Source organism: Mobula birostris, chromosome 12, assembly GCF_030028105.1.
Source record: "Mobula birostris isolate sMobBir1 chromosome 12, sMobBir1.hap1, whole genome shotgun sequence".
Taxonomy (NCBI): domain Eukaryota; kingdom Metazoa; phylum Chordata; class Chondrichthyes; order Myliobatiformes; family Myliobatidae; genus Mobula; species Mobula birostris.
In genome coordinates, this window is record NC_092381.1 from 35,443,569 (window position 1) to 35,463,545 (window position 19,977).

A 19,977-nucleotide genomic window follows, 5' to 3' on the forward strand; every position below is an offset into this window, starting at 1 on the left:
CTTGGATACAATTACAAGACTAACAGCGTTGTCAAAACCCAAAGTGGAGATACAGGTAGATAATATACACTCCCTTAATTGATTTAATCTTTTTCACCACCAAAGTTAATTTATTACTTATCCGCTTCTTTTGTGGAAGTTTTGTCCTTGCTTACGTTTTACATCAAGTCAACTATGCTGCTAAAGGGACAAGTATAGAAGGAAAAGCTATTAACGAGATAAGTTACTTCTGATAACATTTGTTAAAAACCCGCATTAATACAAATGAACAGGAAAAGGTATTTTCTGAAAGATTACCGAATAAAAAATTATTATCCTTCAATGTTGATCTGGAAAAAAAATGTATGCATCCTGTTCACAAACTTAACAGATGTTCTAAAAAGGACATCTTGCAATATAACCGTATCGTGTTATATTACTGGTAAAGTCAGTGCTAATGCTCTGAGTTGTGTCAAATAGTATGATTTGCATTTATATCTCTTGCAGATATGATATTACAGCCCCCAGACTCTGCTTATGTTCTTTATTCCCCTGAACATAATTTCTCCAGAAACAGAAAGCCAACCTTGCTGTGTAGACACTGTCCTGGGACCAAATGAAATGCTTCCAGTTGACATAGGGCCCCAGACCTGGATTGTGTCACGTGGGCCAGTATCTTCTTTAAGAGGTGGTAAAGACATATCCTCGGCTTTGCTGTCTGTTAAATTTGTCAAGGATTATTTCAAGAACACAAGAAAGTAGGAGCAGAAGTACGCCATCAGACTTGTTCAGTATGATCACTACTGATCTATCCTGGTTGTGCCAGTTCCCCATAAGCCTCAATTTCTCAATCTTTCTTTACTTAAGTATACCCATTGATCTCTCCTTCAGTTTAACATGATCAGCCTCTTATTTTGTATCTATGTTCCCTTGCTCATGGTTGTCCCACTCATGGAAACAAATCTTAACATCTACCCTGCATACAAGCTCTTAGGAGCTTGTATGTTTGAATAAAGTCACTCCTGGAACTGATGCTCTATCAATAACTCCAAAAGACTGGAAGTAGGGTAAATACTGAAAGGCTTTTATTCACAGTAAAATATGACCTCCAGCATGCTGAGTGTCTGCCCCTGGACTGAGAGGAGGAGCCAAGGCCCAATCGCCTTTATTCAGGGGTCTGTGGGAGGAGCCACAGGAGCAGTCAGCGGAGGGGCGTGTCCAGACAGGTAACCCAGTTACAATATATATATATGGTTTACCACAGGAACCACACCTCAATCCCCGGTAGTCTACTCGTTTGCAGCCTCTCTCCATTTACGAGGAATACAGACCCCATTTTAAAGCAAGCGGGCTAAAATTCTGCTCACTGTCCCTGGCGTGGCTTCATCAACACCATGTGCAATTATATAAATAACCATCTATTTTTAAACTAGAGGTCCTTTGCAATAAAGGCTAATGTGCCATTTGTCTTTTTAACTGCATTTGAGATGATTGCTGGACCTTAGTGATTCTTGAATTATATTACCTAGATCATGGGCTTTTAAATCATACACAAACATCATGGGTGACGTCTTGTCAAAAGCCTTTTGGAAACCTAAATATGCTACATCTGCAGGTTCCCCTCTTATCAACTCACGCTGTTACATCCTCAAAGAATTAGAGCCAAATTGTCAAACTTTATTTACCTTTAATAAAACCATGTTGATTATATTGTTTTCATAAATGATTAGTTGTTTCCTCTTTAATTATTGACTCTCCAACTTGCCAACAATAAATACTAAACTAACTGGCCTATGGTTCCTGCCCACTGTCTTTCTTCCTTTTTGAATATAGGTCACATAGGCTGTTTTCCATTCAACATTTCTGAATCTTTCTACCATTCCAGAACACTTAAAAAACTATTAAAAATGAAAGAAAATAAAATTGTTATACATTTTAAGTTAAAGAAACAGCTTAAAAGGCTAAAGCAATTTAACTAATTATAAAAGGTAAACCAAACCAAATAATTCCAACAAAATTGCAACTTGCCTTTTTCTTCACTTTCTTTAACTCAGGCCTTTCATTTCTTATTCAAGCGAATGGGCCCATGGATGCCGTGTACGATCTAGTCTGAGAGCAGATTTGCCAAGTTTAAATGTTGGTAAATTTCAGTGAATTTGCATAGCCTTTGGACAGCATTGGCAGAGTGCATCTGTGAATGCACCATGTACACTCAGTGTCTGGTTTACTTGGTACCTCCTGTACCCAGTAAAGTGGCCACTGAGAGTATGTTCATGGTCTTCCACTGCTATAGCCCATCCATTTCAAGCCTGGACATGTTATGCACTCAGAGATGCTCTTCTGCACACTACTGTTGTAACACGTGGCTATTCGAGTTACTGTCACCTTCCTGTCAGCTTGAGTCAGTCATTCTCCTCTGACCTCTCTCACTAGAAACACATTTTCACCCACAGAACTGCCGCTCACTGGATTTTTTCTTTGTTTTTCACATCATTCTCTGTAAATTCTAGAGACTATCAATCCTCAAGGATTGTAATGAAGCCTGCATTTGATTTCTTTCAACCTTATAAGCTTCACACTGTAATAATATGTTCAACTGTTTCATAATGATAAAACCTACACAACCCAGAATGATGTTTTCCAACAAGATATAAGGAATAATTAAACCTAGTATGCCCAATTCGGAGTTGTGTCAAAATAAGTCCTTCCCTTCTTGTTTCACCTCCTTCTCCCAAAAACCCAACAGTTTTATGTATTCTGTAAAGCTGTCACCCCTTATGCCCGTTATCCCACAGGTCAGGCCATAATCCCCGAATTACAAACAAGAGAAAATCTGCAGGTGCTGGAAATCTGAACAACGCACAAAAAAATGCTGGAGAAACGTAGCAGGCCAGGCAGCATCTATGGAAAAAAGTACAGTCGACGTTTCGGGCCGAAACCCTACAGCACCTGCTGCCTGGTCTGCTGAGTTCCTCCAGCATTTTGTGTGTATAAGCCCCTAATTCTTAACCCTACCACCCCCTTAGCTTCTGATTTACTAAGTGGAAGTTTGAACTTTTTACAGCTATTCTGGCTAAACAATCGGCCCGTTAATTCCCCTCAACACCTCTACATGCAAGGACTCATAAGAAGAAGGCAGGTAAACCAGTACTTTGTATATGAAATAATGCTTGATGAGTTTAAATCTGATCTACTGCTAAAATGACCTGTTTTAAGACACATCAAAACTGAAAAGGAATCTGAACAAATTACAACTTTGCAAGGACAGATTTCCTCCACCCAACATAAGCCTAAAATGATGGCAACCAATTCTATTGTATATACTGATAAATGCTTTCTTTATCGTCATCTGTAATTCAGGCACAAAAACAGCCACACCAACATTCCCTGTTAAATTATCTTCTGACCTATCTGTAAAAATGGTTAACATATCATAATTTTCCTTAATATATTGATGAACCAACAGAATCCTTATATTTTATTAAATTGTGTAACTAAAATCAATTAAAATAATTGGAAAAGAAACAAAATGGGATTACTGAAAAAGCTACAGCAGGGCATATTGCCTAATCCATCAAACCAATATTCCCAGCATGATAACAACCCAGCCACCCGAAACTAAAACACTCTTCTTGTGAAGTTTCTAATAGTCCTCCAACACATCTTTAATAGGATGATCATTTCTTTGCCTCCTCAGATTAATCCAGTATGTTAACATCAACTTCATCCTCTGCATTTGTAAGGGTAATCGTCCCATTTCAACCAGTAAACCTGAAACAGGGGATAACCTTATTGCACCACAACTCAATCTTAAAACCTGTGCCCTGTAGCACATCCAAACGTTTTAAATTTGAAGATGAAGCTCATAACTGAACCTCTTGACCATGTCTGTATGCTTCTTATGCAATAAGTTATTGCTACATGATTGGCTGATTAGATATTTGCATTAATGGGCAGATGTACAGGTGTACCTAATAAGGTGACCATTGCATGCAGATTGCTGGCAAATCACAGCAAAATCTGAGCAAGTATTTTATTTTGAACATGACAGAAATTTAGTTACTGTTTTGTTTAAAAAGAGGGGATCACATGCTGTACTGTAATTATGCAGATCAATAGAAGGGCCCAGAAAATAGACTTCGCTCTTTATACAGGTGCTGTTTATTGCACAAATGTCCAATCAAATCCATCAGAAATATGGAATGTGTCACTAACGCATCAATGACAGTACCTAAATGGTTAGAGTCATAGTACAATACAATGTGGATGCAGGCTTTTGCACCCAACAAGGCCATGCCAACCACAGTGCCCACCCTCCTAGTCTCAATTTCCTGTGTTCAGCCCAAATCACTCTAAACCCCACCCTCCAGATACCTATCCAATTGCTTCTTAAACAATGCTATTGTATCGGCCTCAACCACTTCCCCTTGTAGCTCATTCCATATGCTCACCATCCTTTGTGTAAAAAAAATTGCCCTTCAGATTCCTGTTAAATCTTCCCCCCCCACCTCTAGTATTGGACTTCCCTACACTCATGAACAGACTGTTACCGTCCACCTTCTCTATGGCTCTCATAATTTTAACTGTTTCCGTAGGGTCATTCCTCATTCTCCAATGTTCCCAGTAACAAAGAGCTACTCTGGCCATCCTATTCCCATAATTTAGGAACTCTAGTCCAGGCAACATCCTGGTAAATCTATACTGCACTATTCCCAGTTTAACCACATTTTTCCTATAATATGGTGACCAAAACTGTACACAGTACTCTGAGTGACCTACACAACTGCAGCATAATGTCCCAACACCCATGTTCAATACTGTAACTGATGACGATCAGTGAATTAAACACCATCCTGTCTGCCTTTCAATAATTTGTGCTCTTGTACTCCTAAATCCATCCATTCAATTAAACTGACTGTAATTTCCATACTGTAAAAGGACTAGATGGGGGAGAGTTTGTCAAATGTGTCCAGGAAAGTTTTCTTAATCAGTACATAGAAGACCCAATGAGAGAGTGTGCAATACTTCATCTGCTATTAGGGAATGAGACAGGGCAGGTGACAGAAACTTGGGCAGGTGAACACTTTGCATCCAGTGACCATGATGCCATGAGTTTCAAAGTAAGTATGCAAAAAAAATAGGTCTGGTCTGCGGGTTGACATTCTAATTTGGAGAAAGGCTAATTTTGATGGTATCAGAAAGGATCTGTCAAGTGTGGATTGAGACAGCCTGTCTTCTGGCAAAGATGTACTTGGTAGGAGAGAGGCCTTCAAAAGTGAAATTTTGAGACTGCAAAGCTTGTATGTGTCAGTCAGAATAAAAGGTAAAACATAGAACATAGAATAGTACAGCACAATATAGGCCCTTCGGCCCACATTGTTGTGCCGACCCTCAAACCTTGCCTCCCATATAACCATATAAGAGCAAAAGGATTGCAAGGGAGAAAATTGGTCCTCTGGAAGATCAGAATGGTAATCCATGTGTGGAGCCAAAAGAGATGGAGGAGACTTTAAGTAATTTTTTTTGCATCTGTATTTACTCAGGAGATGGACACAGAGTGTACAGAAGTGAGGCAAACTGGCATCAACTTCATGGTCTCTATACAGATTACAGAGGAGGAGCTGTTTGAGGCAAATTAGGGTGGATGAATTCCCAGGGCTTGACAAGGTGATGCCTTGGACCCTGCAGGAGGCAAGTGGAGAAATTGATGGGGCTCTAGCAGAAACACTTAAATCATCCTTAGCAACAGGTGAGGTACCAGAGGATTGGAGGATTGACAATATTGTTCCACAATTTAAGAAACGCTCTAAAAGTAAAACAGGAAATTATAGGCCAGTGTACCTGACATCAGTAGTGGGAAAGTTATTGGAAGGTAATCTAAGGGACCAGATATATGAGTATTTGGATAGACATAGACTGATTAAGGATAGTCAGCATGGCTTCATGCATGGTAGGTCATGTCTAACCAATCTTATAAAGTTTTTTGAGGAAGTTACCAGGGAAGTGGATGAAGGCAAGGCAGTGGATGGTATCTACATGGTCATTCGCAAGGCATTTGACAAGGTCCCGCATGGGAGGTTGGTCAAGAACATTCAGTTGATCAGCATTCAAGATGAGGTAGTAGATTGGATTATACATTGGCTTTGTGGGAGAAGCCAGACAGTGGTAGTAGATGTTTGCCTCTCTGACTGGAGGCCTGTGACTAGTGCAGTGCCACAGGGATTGGTTTCTCAGTCCGTTGTTGTCCGTCATCTATATCAACTATCTGGATGATAATGTGTTTAACTGGATCAGCAAATTTGCAGATGACACCTGGATTGGGGGGTGTAGTGGACAGTGAGGAAGGCTATTATGGCTTGCAGTCGGATCTGGACCAGCTGGAAAAATTGGCTAAAAAATGGCAGATATGTGCAAGGTAGAACCAACCAGGATAGGTTTCACTCAGTGAACGGTTGGGCACTGAGGAGTGTGGTAGAACAAAGGGATCTGGGAATACAGGTTCATAACTCATTGAAAGTGGCATCACAGGTAGATAGGGCCGTAAAGAAAGCTTTTGGCACATTGGCATTTATAAATCAAAGTATTGAGTACAGTAGATACGATGTTATGTTGAAGTTGCATAAGACATTGGTGAGACTAATTTGGAGTATTGCATGCAGTTTTGATCCTCTACCTACAGGAAAGATGTAAATAAGTTTCAAAGAGTATAATTTACAAGGATGTTGCCGGATCTGGAGGACCTGAGTTATATGGAAAGATTGAATAGGTTAAGACTGTATTCCTTAGAATGTAGAAGATTGAGAGGAGATTTGATAGAGGTATACAAAATTATAAGGTATGGATAGGGTAAATGCAGGCAGGCTTTTTTCACTGTGGTTGGGTGGGACTACAACCAGAGGTCATGGGTTAAGGGTGAAAGGTGAAAAGTTTAAAGGGTACGTGAGGGGAAACTTCTTCACTCAGAGGGACGTGGGAGTGTGGAATGAGCTACCAGTGTAAGTGGTGCATGTGAGCTTGATTTCAATGGTTAAGAGAAGTCTTGATAGGTGGTAGGGGAGTGGGGGAGCTATGTTTCTAGTGCAGGTCGATTGGAGTAAGCAGTTTAAATAACTTGGCACTGACTAGATGGGCCAAAGGGCCTGTTTTTGTGCTGTACTTTGCTATGATTCTATGACTTCCTGTTGTCCTGCCGATCATAGTATAAATCTTACCCTGGTTTGACTTTCCAAAATGCATCAGCCTTGCACTTAACTGTATTGAAATCCACTTGCCATTTCTCAAACCACTTCTCTAATTGATCAAGACCCCCTTATAATCTACAATGATTTACACTCATTCACTAAATAAAACTGCTGTGGTACTTTGTGGGAGCTTCATAACAATCTCTTAACTCCTCAGTCGTGGGTATGCTGATTGTTTGGAAGGTATTGGAGCTTAAAGAAACACTCTCAATGGCAGCTACGGAGCAGCAGCGTGCATCGCACCCATGGCAATTAGGGCATGGAAATTAGGGCAAAGATGATAGGTTTGTTTATTCTTTGGATCCCTGGGTATTCTCCTGTATGCATAGTAGCCCAATCCAATTATTTAGTGCAGTCAGTGGTCCCAGGGGTGGAGAATGATTAATTCATGTTGGAGAGATCACAGATTGTGCATTGAGTAAAACGTCTGCATCAGTGATAGACTAAACAGTGATGAACATTGAAAACTGAGTCTGCCTGATGTTTTTGGCAAAGGTATGGGACATATGTGAGGAAATCTTCAACTAACGTCATATTGGTGATCTCTGCACAATACGCTTCTGAGAGGAGAGAGACTGATTTTTGGAGACCTTTCAATGGAAGTAATAGGTTGCACCCAAAAACACATTTATGTATTTGGGGAGATGATGGAATTTCCTGATAAGGGAGCTTTACTCAGAAAGATAGATGCAGGTGAACTCATTTCCTCGAGAGCTTTTAAAATAATAATAGCTTATTGAGCCATATGGCTTAAGCTGTGAATATATTGTAACTCAAAAAATACAGCAAAATCAGCAACATTCAATCTTATGACTGGCCATTTCTCAGTCCATCTTTTCTTTGTTGCTCATTGATTTCTTAGTCCTTTATCCTTTAAACTGCAGCTTTTCAAAAGTCGTATGTTTGTCTTTTGATAATTAAGCACTAATACACAGTGTATTGGTTTTCATCCAGGTTCAGCTCCTGTCTGAAAGGACGATTGCAATGAGAAGCAAGATTTCTAAAATGGTGGTGGTGATTGTGCTCCTCTTTACAGTTTGTTGGGGGCCCATCCAGCTCTTTATCCTCTTCCAGGCGTTTTACCCAAAATTCCAGGCCAACTATGAGACATACAAGATCAAAACTTGGGCTAACTGCATGTCTTACGCCAACTCCTGCATCAATCCCTTTGTTTATGGGTTTATGGGAGCCAGCTTTAGAAAGTCCTTTAAAAAGACCTTTCCATTTATGTTCAGACATAAGGTCAGGGACAACAACGTGACCTCTGGCAGTGGCAATGCAGAAATGAAGTTCATCACTGCAGAATCTTAACAGTTATGAATTCTTTGTACATAAACATGTTTAAGATACATAGTCACAGATGGCCATTTTGTTTGGCCCGGATAATTCCTCGAGGGCAAATGTACTAACAGTAATATGACATGCAAGTTCTTAATTTGTTTATGAGCTTGCCTTCGCTGAGTAGTACTTAACTATATGGCCAAGTATTGCGGTTTACTGTAAAAAAATGATTTACCTTCAAGCAGCTTCAGAAGCACAAATGATTCCTTTGTAATTGGTTGCCAAGAAGTATTCCCTTAGGATTTGGAATTCTATAAACTCTAGATGGAAACAGTCAGTGTGAAAACCTTTCTTGCCACAGCCCACTGAGTCACTTAAACAATTCAAAAGAAAAACAGCTTAAAACTTGGACTTAGAACAAGCTTTGCTTTTAGAGTTATATTTGGACCAAATTTATTATATAATGGTAATTCATGGGAAATGAGTGTACCATTTGGAATTTTTCAGTAATTTGAATTACTGGAAAGATGTAGCTTGTTTAATGAAATTGCAGGTGTGATTGAAGAGAGATCTGTTCAACCTATTGGAAATTGACAGGAAAATGTGATCCATTGCATTTTTATTTAATGGATTGCACGTATAAACTTAACACAAATAAAGAAGGATTTAGTTAGAAATATTTTTAATTGGAATATATGGAAATTTAAATTACTACAAAATCATTTTGCTCATGTTCTGTCATAGTCAGCTGCACTTATGAAGATATACAGTAAATTTGGATCTTGGGGTATTTTAATGAGTTATTCGGATTCATTTAGAACAGAAGAGATTCTGCAGATGCTGGAAATCCAGAGTAATACATGCAAAATGCTGGAGGGGAGCTCAGTGAGTCAGGGAGCCTCTGTGGGAACAAATAAAGAATGAATGTTTTGGGCCGAGACCCTTCATCAGGATGGGAAAGGAAGAGGGAAGAAACCAGAATAAGAAGATGGGGTGGGGTGGAGGGCATGGAGAGGAGGTGAAGCCAGGTGAGGGGCAAGGTAGGTGGGTGGGAGAGTTAGGGACAACATGAGTAGCAGAGAGGTGATAGATGGAAAAGGTAAAGAGAGGAAAATGAAGAATTCTGGTTGGAGAGTAGACCATGGGAGAAAGGGAAGGGGTATCAGTGGGTGGTGAAACACAAAATAATCTGCAGACGCTGTTGTCAAAGGAACACTCACAATGCGCTGGAGGAACTCAGCAGGTCATTCAGCATCAGTGGGTGGTGATAGGCAGGTTAGGAGAAGAGAAAGGGTAAGCCAGACTGGGGGATGGAAGAAGAGAGAGGGGAGGGGGGAGGAAATTACCAGAAGTTAGAGGAATCAATGTTCATGTCGTCAACATGTTCATGTTCACTCAGACAGAATGTGAGATGTTGCTCCTCTAACCCTAGAGTGTCCTCAGATGCATTTAGAATTTGAGTTTGAGTGATACTGAAATAAATAAGATCAATGCAGTTTTAAATTGCTGAGTGACAACATTTAGAGGATATCAGACAGATTGAATGAATTCTAAGTAAATTTTTATTTGAATTAAGAAATCAGTACAACTTGTTAACAGTCAGATCTTGTCAAGACATTAAATTTGTGGCAAGGAATTTTGAACTGTCATGACCAAAATCAACGACATTTGATTTTTAGAAGATTGGTCTTTGCAAAAAAAAGAATTAGTTCACATTCAAGGAAAGAGAATCAAGTTGAACAAAGTGATTTTTAAGTTAATGAGAGCTTTAACGAACTGAATGAGAAGTAATTTATATGAATTCATTAATCAGTTAACCAACAACCATTGTTAGAAGTTAATGAATTCACAGCTGAAAAATACTAAGAATAACCTTATGATGTGAATTCGGATAGATCCAGAATTAAAAAGTGGTTGTTTATGAAATGAGTCTTGAATGGGTTTTGGGGTAGTTAAAAAAATGCTCAGTGTACATCGTGAAAAGATATATTACCGATAGGTTGGATTAAGTACAATCTTTGACCTTTTCCGTTTGCATTCTTCAACAGTAGATTTGAAATGTTAGTCGATAGAATATGACAGATGTATATTGGCATAGTGCTGAGTCCAGGAAACAGTTTGATTGTCTTGGATTTGATACGTCTGAGTCGACGTACTATCTGATGTGAAAAGAAACATGGCAAGGGAAATATACAGTCAGGTAGACAGACAATTCTGCTGCCATATTATGCACCATTCTGGTACACCCATACATCATAGGAGTAATTTCAAATGTAAATTATATTCAATAGTACTTATACTCAAGTGTAAATATTGTGCATGTTATATTTCATTGCATGTGGTGAGATAACAATTATAAAATATATTTTTAAATTGTGGTTAAAATAAATTTACTGTATAAATGATCAAGCCAATAACTTGTAATACTTTGGTATTTTCCTGTCTTCTTCAATCTACAGGGAATAAAATAGAAAAAAACACAATCAATCTTGCTTTTAATTTGCTTCTTACCATCTAAATCAAGTTTATTTCTCTGATCTTGCAGCTGCTACGTCTACCTTTCTTTGGCATGAGAAATTCTTACTCTGTCAATTTTCTCACGTTATTTCCTGTGTCAGTTCTGTTTAAATAATGATTTTGGTCAGCAAATGTCTTTCTGTAAGTACACATTCCGTCCAAATCAAACCTCAGTACACACACTAAAACCACTTCAATCGCTGGTGTATTTCTTACTTTCAGCAACAAGATTTGTTCCAAATCCACCTCAGCAAAGCCAGTGGCTGTGAATGTGTGGGCAAGCTACTTGTGGAGAAGTAACTTGCAGGAAGAACTCACAATAAACCCTGAACTAAGGGCAGGGAAGCAGTTTCTACTGCTCCTGGTTCCATAGCGGTGAGGTGAGGATCAGAAAGCACTTTCTTGCTCCCCACAAATGTACAGGAGGAAATGTTGAAGGTTTAGCATCCAGGACTACAGAGTTGGATGTAACCCTGGGACAGTTCTCATCTGTCATCCTCAGCCACTGCTAGTCAATAAATCCTGAAATAGTTTATATAGCACAAAATATTGTAGGATCTTCAAATCCCGTGTAAAGACAGTCTATGTTGTGAGAATAGTAGCTCTAGGGAAGGGAAAAGGGTGAGATTTCCTCTGGTTTGAAAGAGAAGGCCTATTGCTTCTGGCCCCAAGAGGGATGTACGTATATAAAAAGAAATCTTATCCAAGCTTGGCTCTGATTTGCTCCCTTGGTCTTGTGAGAAACTTATTTTGGCTTTCCGTTCTGGCTGAAGACTAAAATGTCCCAAAGTGCTTTAATGTTTAATACCAAGTCACATAAAGGCTTATTGGGATAAGGAACCAAATCTTAGAACATAGAATAGTACAGCACTTTACAGGCCCTTCGGCCCACAATGTTGTGCTGACCCTCAAACCCTGCCTCCCATATAACCCCCCACCTTAAATTCCTCCATATACCTGTCCAGTAGTCTCTTAAACTTCACAAGTGTATCTGCCTCCACCACTGACTCAGGCAGTGCATTCCACGCACCAACCACTCTCTAAGTAAAAAACCTTCCTCTGATATCCCCCTTGAACTTCTCACCCCTTACCTTAAAGCCATGTCCTCTTGTATTGAGCAGTGGTGCCCTGGGGAAGAGGCGCTGGCTATCCACTCTATCTGTTCCTCTTATTATCTTGTACACCTCTATCATGTCTCCTCTCATCCTCCTTTTCTCCAAAGAGTAAAGCCCTAGCTCCATTAATCTCTGATCATAATGCATACTTTCTAAACCAGGCAGCATCCTGGTAAATCTCCTCTGTACCCTTTCCAATGCTTCCATACCTTTCCTATAGTGAGGCGACCAGAACTGGACACAGTACTCCAAGTGTGGCCTAACCAGAGTTTTATAGAGCTGCATCATTACCTCGCGACTCTTAAACTCTATCCCTCGACTTATGAAAGCTAACACCCCATAAGCTTTCTTAACTACTCTATCTACCTGTGAGGCAACTTTCAAGGATCTGTGGACATGTACCCCCAGATCCATCTGCTCCTCCACACTACCAAGTATTCTGCCACTTACTTTGTACTCTGCCTTGGAGTTTGTCCTTCCAAAGTGTACCGCCTCACAGTTCTCTGGGTTAATCTCCATCTGCCTCTTCTCAGCCCACTTCTGCATCCTATCAATGTCTCTCTGCAATCTTCGACAATCCTCTATACTAACTACAACACCACCAACCTTTGTGTCGTCTGCAAACTTGCCAAACCACCTTTCTACCCCCACATCCAGGTTGTTAATAAAAATCACGAAAAGTAGAGGTCCCAGAACAGATCCTTTTGGGACACCACTAGTCACGATCCTCTAATCTGAATGTACTCCCTCCACCACGACCCTCTGCCTTCTGCAGGCAAGCTAATTCTGAATCCACCTGGCCAAACTTCCCTGGATCCCATGCCTTCTGACTTTCTGAATAAGCCTACTGTGTGGAACCTTGTCAAATGCCTTACTAAAATCCATATAGATCACATCCACTGCACTACCCTCATCTATATGCCTGGTCACCTCCTCAAAGAACTCTATCAGGCTTGTTAGACACGATCTGCCCTTCACAAAGCCATGCTGACTGTCCCTGATCAGACCATAATTCTCTAAATGCCCATAGATCCGATCTCTAAGAATCTTTTCCAACAGCTTTCCCACCACATAAGTAAGTCTCACTGGTCTATAATTACCCGGACTATCCCTACTACCTTTTTTGAACAAGGGGACAACATTCGCCTCCCTCCAATCCTCCGGTACCATTCCCATGGACAACGAGGACATAAAGATCCTAGCCAGAGGCTTAGCAATCTCTTCCCTCGCCTCATGGAGCAGCCTGGGGAATATTCCGTCAGGCCCTGGGGACTTATCCGTCCTAATGTATTTTAACAACTCCAACACCTCCTCTCCCTTAATATCAACATGCTCCAGAACATCAACCTGACTCATATTGTCCTCACCATCATCAAGTTCCCTCTCATTGGTGAATACCGAAGAGAAGTTTTCATTAAGGACCTTGCTCACTTCCACAGCCTCCAGGAACATCTTCCCACCTTTATCTCTAATCGGTTCCACCTTCACTCCTGTCATCCTTTTGTTCTTCACATAATTGAAGAATGCCTTGGGGTTTTCCTTTACCCTACTCACCAAGCCCTTCTCATGCCCAAATCTTGATAAAAGGATTTTTAAAAAAAAGTAAGTGTCACAAAGGAGTCAGAAATATAAAGGCAGAAAAAGTTAAAGATGAATGACTAGAGCTTGGATTTCGAACTTTGAAGGAAGCATTGGTGATGTACAAGAATCTGAGGGTCAATATCTACTATTTACATAGAGTTTTTTATCATGGAGAAACACTTCACAGGATTATAACCATGCACAAAATATGTGAATAGGAAAGGGGTACAGAGGTGACTAATAAGTGTTGGGAGGAATGAACCCTTTTTGAAGATATTGTTCCGAAGTTTCATGCCATTTACTAGAATGTACTACTATGGCTTTGTCCATAGGTACATGGACCTGGCTGAGCTAGGGTGCATAGATCTTGCTGGGACAGCATTCTATAGTTGATATACATTTTACTAGAGGATAATTCTGCAGGTAAACAGCCTTTACTGTGGCTAATGTTACAGGTGTAAGCTCTTTAGTGGTCTCTTTGCTGTAAATGTGTCCTAATGGGGCACGTTCATGACTTGGTGTGTTCCTGCTTTTTGTTGGGGTTTGGTTCTTCATGTCCAAATCCACTCTGCAGCTGCCTGTCCCTTACCTGTCGATCTGTGCACCTTGTTGGGCTGATGCTCCGCAGCGCTTGCTGGACTATGATACGGCTTATTGAAGTCTTATCCCTGAAACCAACCTTATTCAGTTAACCTTCACCATAACTGTAATTTTAGATAGCTACAGAAGCAGTTTACTTATTACAATTGAGAGGCAATATGTGCATACCACTCACCCAAAAGCATTTGCTCTCTACTCATGTAGTATAGAACAAAAATGCTTGAAAAACTTCTCTGCTTTCACTTAAGATGACTGCAAAACCTGGGTGGCCACCAAGGTTTAGATCAATTTATACAGCACATGGTAGGGATATAACCGTACCAAAGATATGGAAAGAAAATCCAGAGAGACTGATTGATATTACAAGTAAGAATCTGAAAGCGACATAATGAGAATGAAAAAAATACCCCTGGCAGTAGAAAATCATAATGTTAAAATGAAATTAGGGGCAAGATGGAATATGAAGATATTTATTGGAAGCCGAGTGAAGACGGATGAATGAGCTGGCAGGATTCAAGTATAACAAGAATGATTCAGTAACTCAAAGTAGGGGAAAAGCAGGGAGAGAATTAAGCATTAGGTTTTACTTGCTATCTGAAATTCACTCCTTGACTCAACAGAGGCTATGGTTGCAGGCTAAATGAGTTATCCTGTATCTTTTCCTTCATACATTAGTGTTTGCTGTTAAAGCAGACCCTGCTTATGCAGTGTTCCATCACCTGGGTAACCACCATTTTTCGTTGAAAAAGATCAAGCTTCTGTTGACTGTTAACTTTTCCATTAAATGGCAATGATTCATTCCGAATCTATTCTCTGGATTTTTCCAGCTGCAAATTATGTTTTTTTTAAGGGAAGTCTTTATTTCCAGACCCATGATTCAGTCTAAATCATTTCCAGCATCAACCATTTCACTTAGGGCTCTGGTGATTCAGTGTTTGAATTGGATCCATGACCTTATATTTGTGCTCAGTAATTCATATAATTCAGTTATATCTGCTTTTACAAAACATTGTTCCAGATTGGCTTTAATGTTGTCCTTTATTGTGTCAGCTGTTGCTCTGTGAGTAGTACTAGGGTCTCTGAGGCAGAAAGTTGTGTGTTCAAGTTCTGTGTCCTGCTCCAGAAACTTGAGCCTGAAGATGCTCCTGTACATACCAAGAGAGAGCTGTACTTAAGATGTGTCATGAAATAAGACACTATCGTCTCTCTCAAGATCTTCTTGAACTGCTATTTTGAAGAAGAGTGAAAGTGTTATCCCTGTGGTCCTGTCCAGTGCAGTTTCCACAGTATTTAATTGTGGCCACAATGTGCGTCTGCAAAATCCCACCAGAGTACAGCAGGCTGATTCCCCATGACAGACAAGCTGCCATCTTGCATTTGTCAGCAAATGGGGAGAGGTTACACCCGCTCACACTGATGATGTCAGCTTTAAAGCCACACCCCCAAGGAGATTATTTCTTAGCTGCAATATTCTGCTATTTATTAATAAAAGATTTATCCTGATGCAGGTTTGAAGTACAAGCCAGTGATGGCAATAGACTTAAATGACTGGGAATGGGTTTAAGAGGACATGTCATAGACTAATATAAGAAAATAAGCTTGCTTTGTTGGTATTTGGCTGCAATGCCACCAGATGTCCAGCCTTGAACTGGATCTGATGGTCACTGCTTTCAATGAAAGAGATTAGCTTTATTTGTCACGTGTATACAGTAAAATGTGTCATATGTGTCAGATCAAATCAGTGAGGATTATGCTGTGGGCCACACTTCCACTGCTAGCATAGCAAACCCACAAACTCACTCACTTAAACCATACATCTTTGGAATGTGGGAGGATCTGGAGCACCCAGAGGTCATGAGGAGAATGTTCAACTTCCTTACAGACATCAGAAGGGATTGAAACTCAACTGATGATCGTGGAACCGTAAAGCAATTGTGCTAACCACTGCGCTGTGAAGCCAACCCTAGATGGTCAACTGTATTATTTTTTCATTTGGTAGTCTCCCACGATTGGGATCTGAGCTTTAGTAAGTTTGAATTACGTGCACTTTTGTCAGTGTTTAATCCAGATTGTACAGTTTGAGTCGGTCAAGTGGGTGAATCTGACGAGAACAGCAACATAGTTTTGTCGTGCTGGGATAGTGGTTGCTATTCCCCATTTTGATGAGTTAGTGATCTGAGTGTGTATTGGTGTCAGAAACCACAGTCCATCCCCTAAGAAGAAGACAAATCATAATGATATTCTTTTATCTGTTGGCCACCAATTATGCATTCTAACATGGAAGTAGTCACAGAACATAGCAGTAAATGTGGTGTATATGGATTTTAGTAAGTATTTGACGAGATCCTCCATGGTAGGCTCATTCAGAAAGTCAGGAAGCATGGAATCCAGGGAACTTGGCCACATGGATTCAGAACTGGCTTGCTCTTGGAAGGCAGAGGGTAGTAGTGGATGGAATGCGTTCTGCCTGAAGGTCAGGGACCTGTTATAGGATCCCTGCTCATTGTAATTTTTTATAAATGACTTGGATGAGGAAGTGGAAGAATGTATTAGCAAGTTTGCAGATGACACGAAAGTTGGTGATGTTGTGGATAGTGTAGAATTTTTTTGTAGGTTATAATGGGACATTAATAGGATGCAGAGCTGGGCTGAGAAGTGGCAGATGGAGTTCAATCCTGAAAAGTGTGAAATGATTCACTTCCCAAGTTTGCTTAACCTCTCCTCACAGTACGTGCCCTCTAATCCATGCTAGTAAGCCTCTTCTGCACTCTCTCCAGAGCCTCCAGAACCTTCTCAGAGTCACAGGGTCACAGAATGATACAGCATGCTAACAGGTCCTTTGGCCCAACTGGTTCATGGTGAGCACAGCATCCTCCCTGCTCGTCCCAGTTGCCCGCATAACCCTCTATGTACCTATCCAAATACCTCTTAGATTTTGTAATTGTACTCGCCACTTGTTCCAGATACTTACTATCCTCTGTGTAAAGAAGTTACCTCTCAAGTATCTTTCTGATCACTCCCCTTTGCCCTTGAGAAAAGACTATGACCGTCCATATTATCCATGCCTCTCATGATTTTATAAATTTCTGTAAGGTCACCCTTCATTTATCTGTGCTCCAAGGAACAAAGATTCAGTGTGTCTGGCCATTCTCCCCCTATAACTCAGGCCCTCAAATCCAGGCATCCTTCTTGTCAATTGACTCTGCACCATCTCCAGTTTGACAATGTGCACTTGTACTCCCAGGTTGCAGATCATCCCAAGGTTGTGATCCGAGTTCCACAACACTTGTCAATGCTCTGCCATTCACTGCATAGGTCATACCTGGTTTGAATGACTTCACATTTACTGTATTAAGATATTAATACAGTATTAAATATTGACGCTCTGCGTCAAGCTACCAAAGATCATGACAAGCTTGGTTTTACCATAAAACCATGGTGAACCAAAAGGGTCAGTCAGTTACGCTCACGGATCTCGATTTTGCAGACGACATAGTCCTGCTCTCTGACCAGATGGAGGAAACACAGCAGCTACTGACAAAAGTGGAAATTGAGTGCAATAATGTTGGACTTCACCTAAATGCTACATGGCGTTTAACTGTGACAAGAGTACTCTCAAGACCGTAGAGAATGGTACCATTAAGAAAGTCTTTGACTGCAAGTACCTTGGGTCAAGAATGATGAGTTCGGAGAAGGACATAAAGATACGGAAGGCACTGGCGTGGAGGGCTATGAACGACATGAAGGAAATCTGGAAGTTGAACCTGACCAGGGGCTTAAAAAGAGGATTTTCATAGCAGTCATAGAATCCATTCTCACGTACGGATGCGAGAGGTGGACACTCACCAAGGCGATGCCAAAGTCTCTAGATGGTTGCTATACACGAATGCTCTGGATGGCTCTTGATGTGAGTTGGCAACAGCACATGACAAATGTCGAGCTCTATAACAACCTACCGATGCTCACCACTAAAATCGAGGGGAGAAGACTGCAACTAGCGGGACACTGTCTACGCCACCCTGAGCTACCTGCCAGCCTAGTCATCATATGGGAGCCCAAGCGTGGGAGGAGGAACCCTTGGCGCCCTCCCAAGACTATGGTCAACACGCTCCTAGAAGACAGTGGCGCGGCTAATGTAGATGAACTGAACGCACTGATGAGGGAGAGGGAGAAGTGGAGAGTCTGTCATCATGCCCGACGCCGGCCCCCGAGGCCTAAGTCGACGTAGTATTGGTGGTAAGTATTAAGATATTAAGAGGAATAGATAGAGTGGATAGTCAGTGCCTCTTCCCCAGGGCACCACTGCTCAATACAAGAGGACATGGCTTTAAGGTAAGGGGTGGGAAGTTCAAGGGGGATATTAGAGGAAGGTTTTTTACTCAGAGAGTGATTGGTGCGTGCAATGCACTGCCTGAGTCAGTGGTGGAGGCCGATACACTAGTGAGGTTTAAGAGACTACTAGACAGGTATATGGAGGAATTTAAGGTGGGGGGGGTTATATGGGAGGCAGGGTTTGAGGGTCGGCACAACATTGTGGGCCGAAGGGCCTGTACTGTGCTGTACAATTCTATGTTCTATATTCATGTTCTATGTATCTAAGTCATTTCCTATAAGGGAGTAACCAGAAATAAATGTTATACTCCAGGTGCAGCCTAACTAGAGTCTTATAGCCAGGGTAGGGAATATAACTTCCCGACCCTTGAACTCAGTACCTCACCTAATACAGTCATTGAGTAACAACATGGGAGTAGGCCCCTCAGCCCAAATTGTACCTGCTGACCAACGTGCCCACCTAAGTTAGTTCTATTTGCTAATGTTTGACCTATATCCCTTTGAAACACGTACTTAACCAAATGTCTTTTAAATATCATTGTTGTACCTGCCTCAGCTTCTCCCTGGCAGCTTATTAGATACATGCTCCACTTCTTTGTGAAGAAGTTGTCCTTTTAAATCTTTTCTTTAAGCTTAGGCCCTCTTATTTTTTGGTTCCCTTGTGAGAAAGACTGTGTGAATTCACCCCTGTATATTCACAGATGCATTTGGTTGTAGAAAATGTTGCATGCTTCATTTTAATAGGTTTCAAAATCTTACTTGAAGTTTCTTTTGACTATCCCTTTCTAAAATGGTGTCATTAAATCGATTGTTGTGTTCTCTGATCACAGCCTTTCTTTACTTGTTTCAATATCACCCACTTAGTGCTTTGTTAATTTTGGTTTATTCCTGCTATATGCCATCTCATTGCTGACCAAAGTTATTTTGTTTTACTGGTAACCCTCTCACTGGGGCTGGTACACCAACTTGGCTTGTTAGCTAACTCTGCTGGCAGCCACGTGACTCAGCAGTGAGAAGGCCACCTTTCATAAACAATACACGTCTAGGGTTGGAATGATTTGGGGTTCAACCAAACAGGAAAATTGGGATGTTCCGATTAAGGAAGACTAATTGTAGCGAATGCTGTTTAAGCACTGCCCCATGCAGAGTTATCATTCACCAGAAATATAACAGATTGTGCACCAGCATAAAATTACAAAGGAAATATACTTACCAATTTTTCAATTTCAACAAACAGCTACAGAAAAAGAAAAGAAAGATAGAAGGGCCCATTACATTAAACCACTCCAATGTGCACATAAACATTGGAGCTCCTTTCTGGAGTAGTTGGG

At 40.8% G+C, this 19,977-nt stretch overlaps 1 protein-coding gene across 1 annotated transcript in view; it reads left to right on the top strand.

The window, feature by feature from the left end:
- kiss1ra (KISS1 receptor a) overlaps nucleotides 1–8,531 on the top strand; it is a 31,081-nt gene extending 22,550 nt beyond the window's left edge. The window contains exon 5 of the mRNA XM_072274812.1: nucleotides 8,175–8,531. Coding sequence (XP_072130913.1) covers nucleotides 8,175–8,531 — 357 coding nt within the window. The remainder of the gene's footprint in view (nucleotides 1–8,174) is intronic.
- Nucleotides 8,532–19,977: the final 11,446 nt, after the last annotated feature.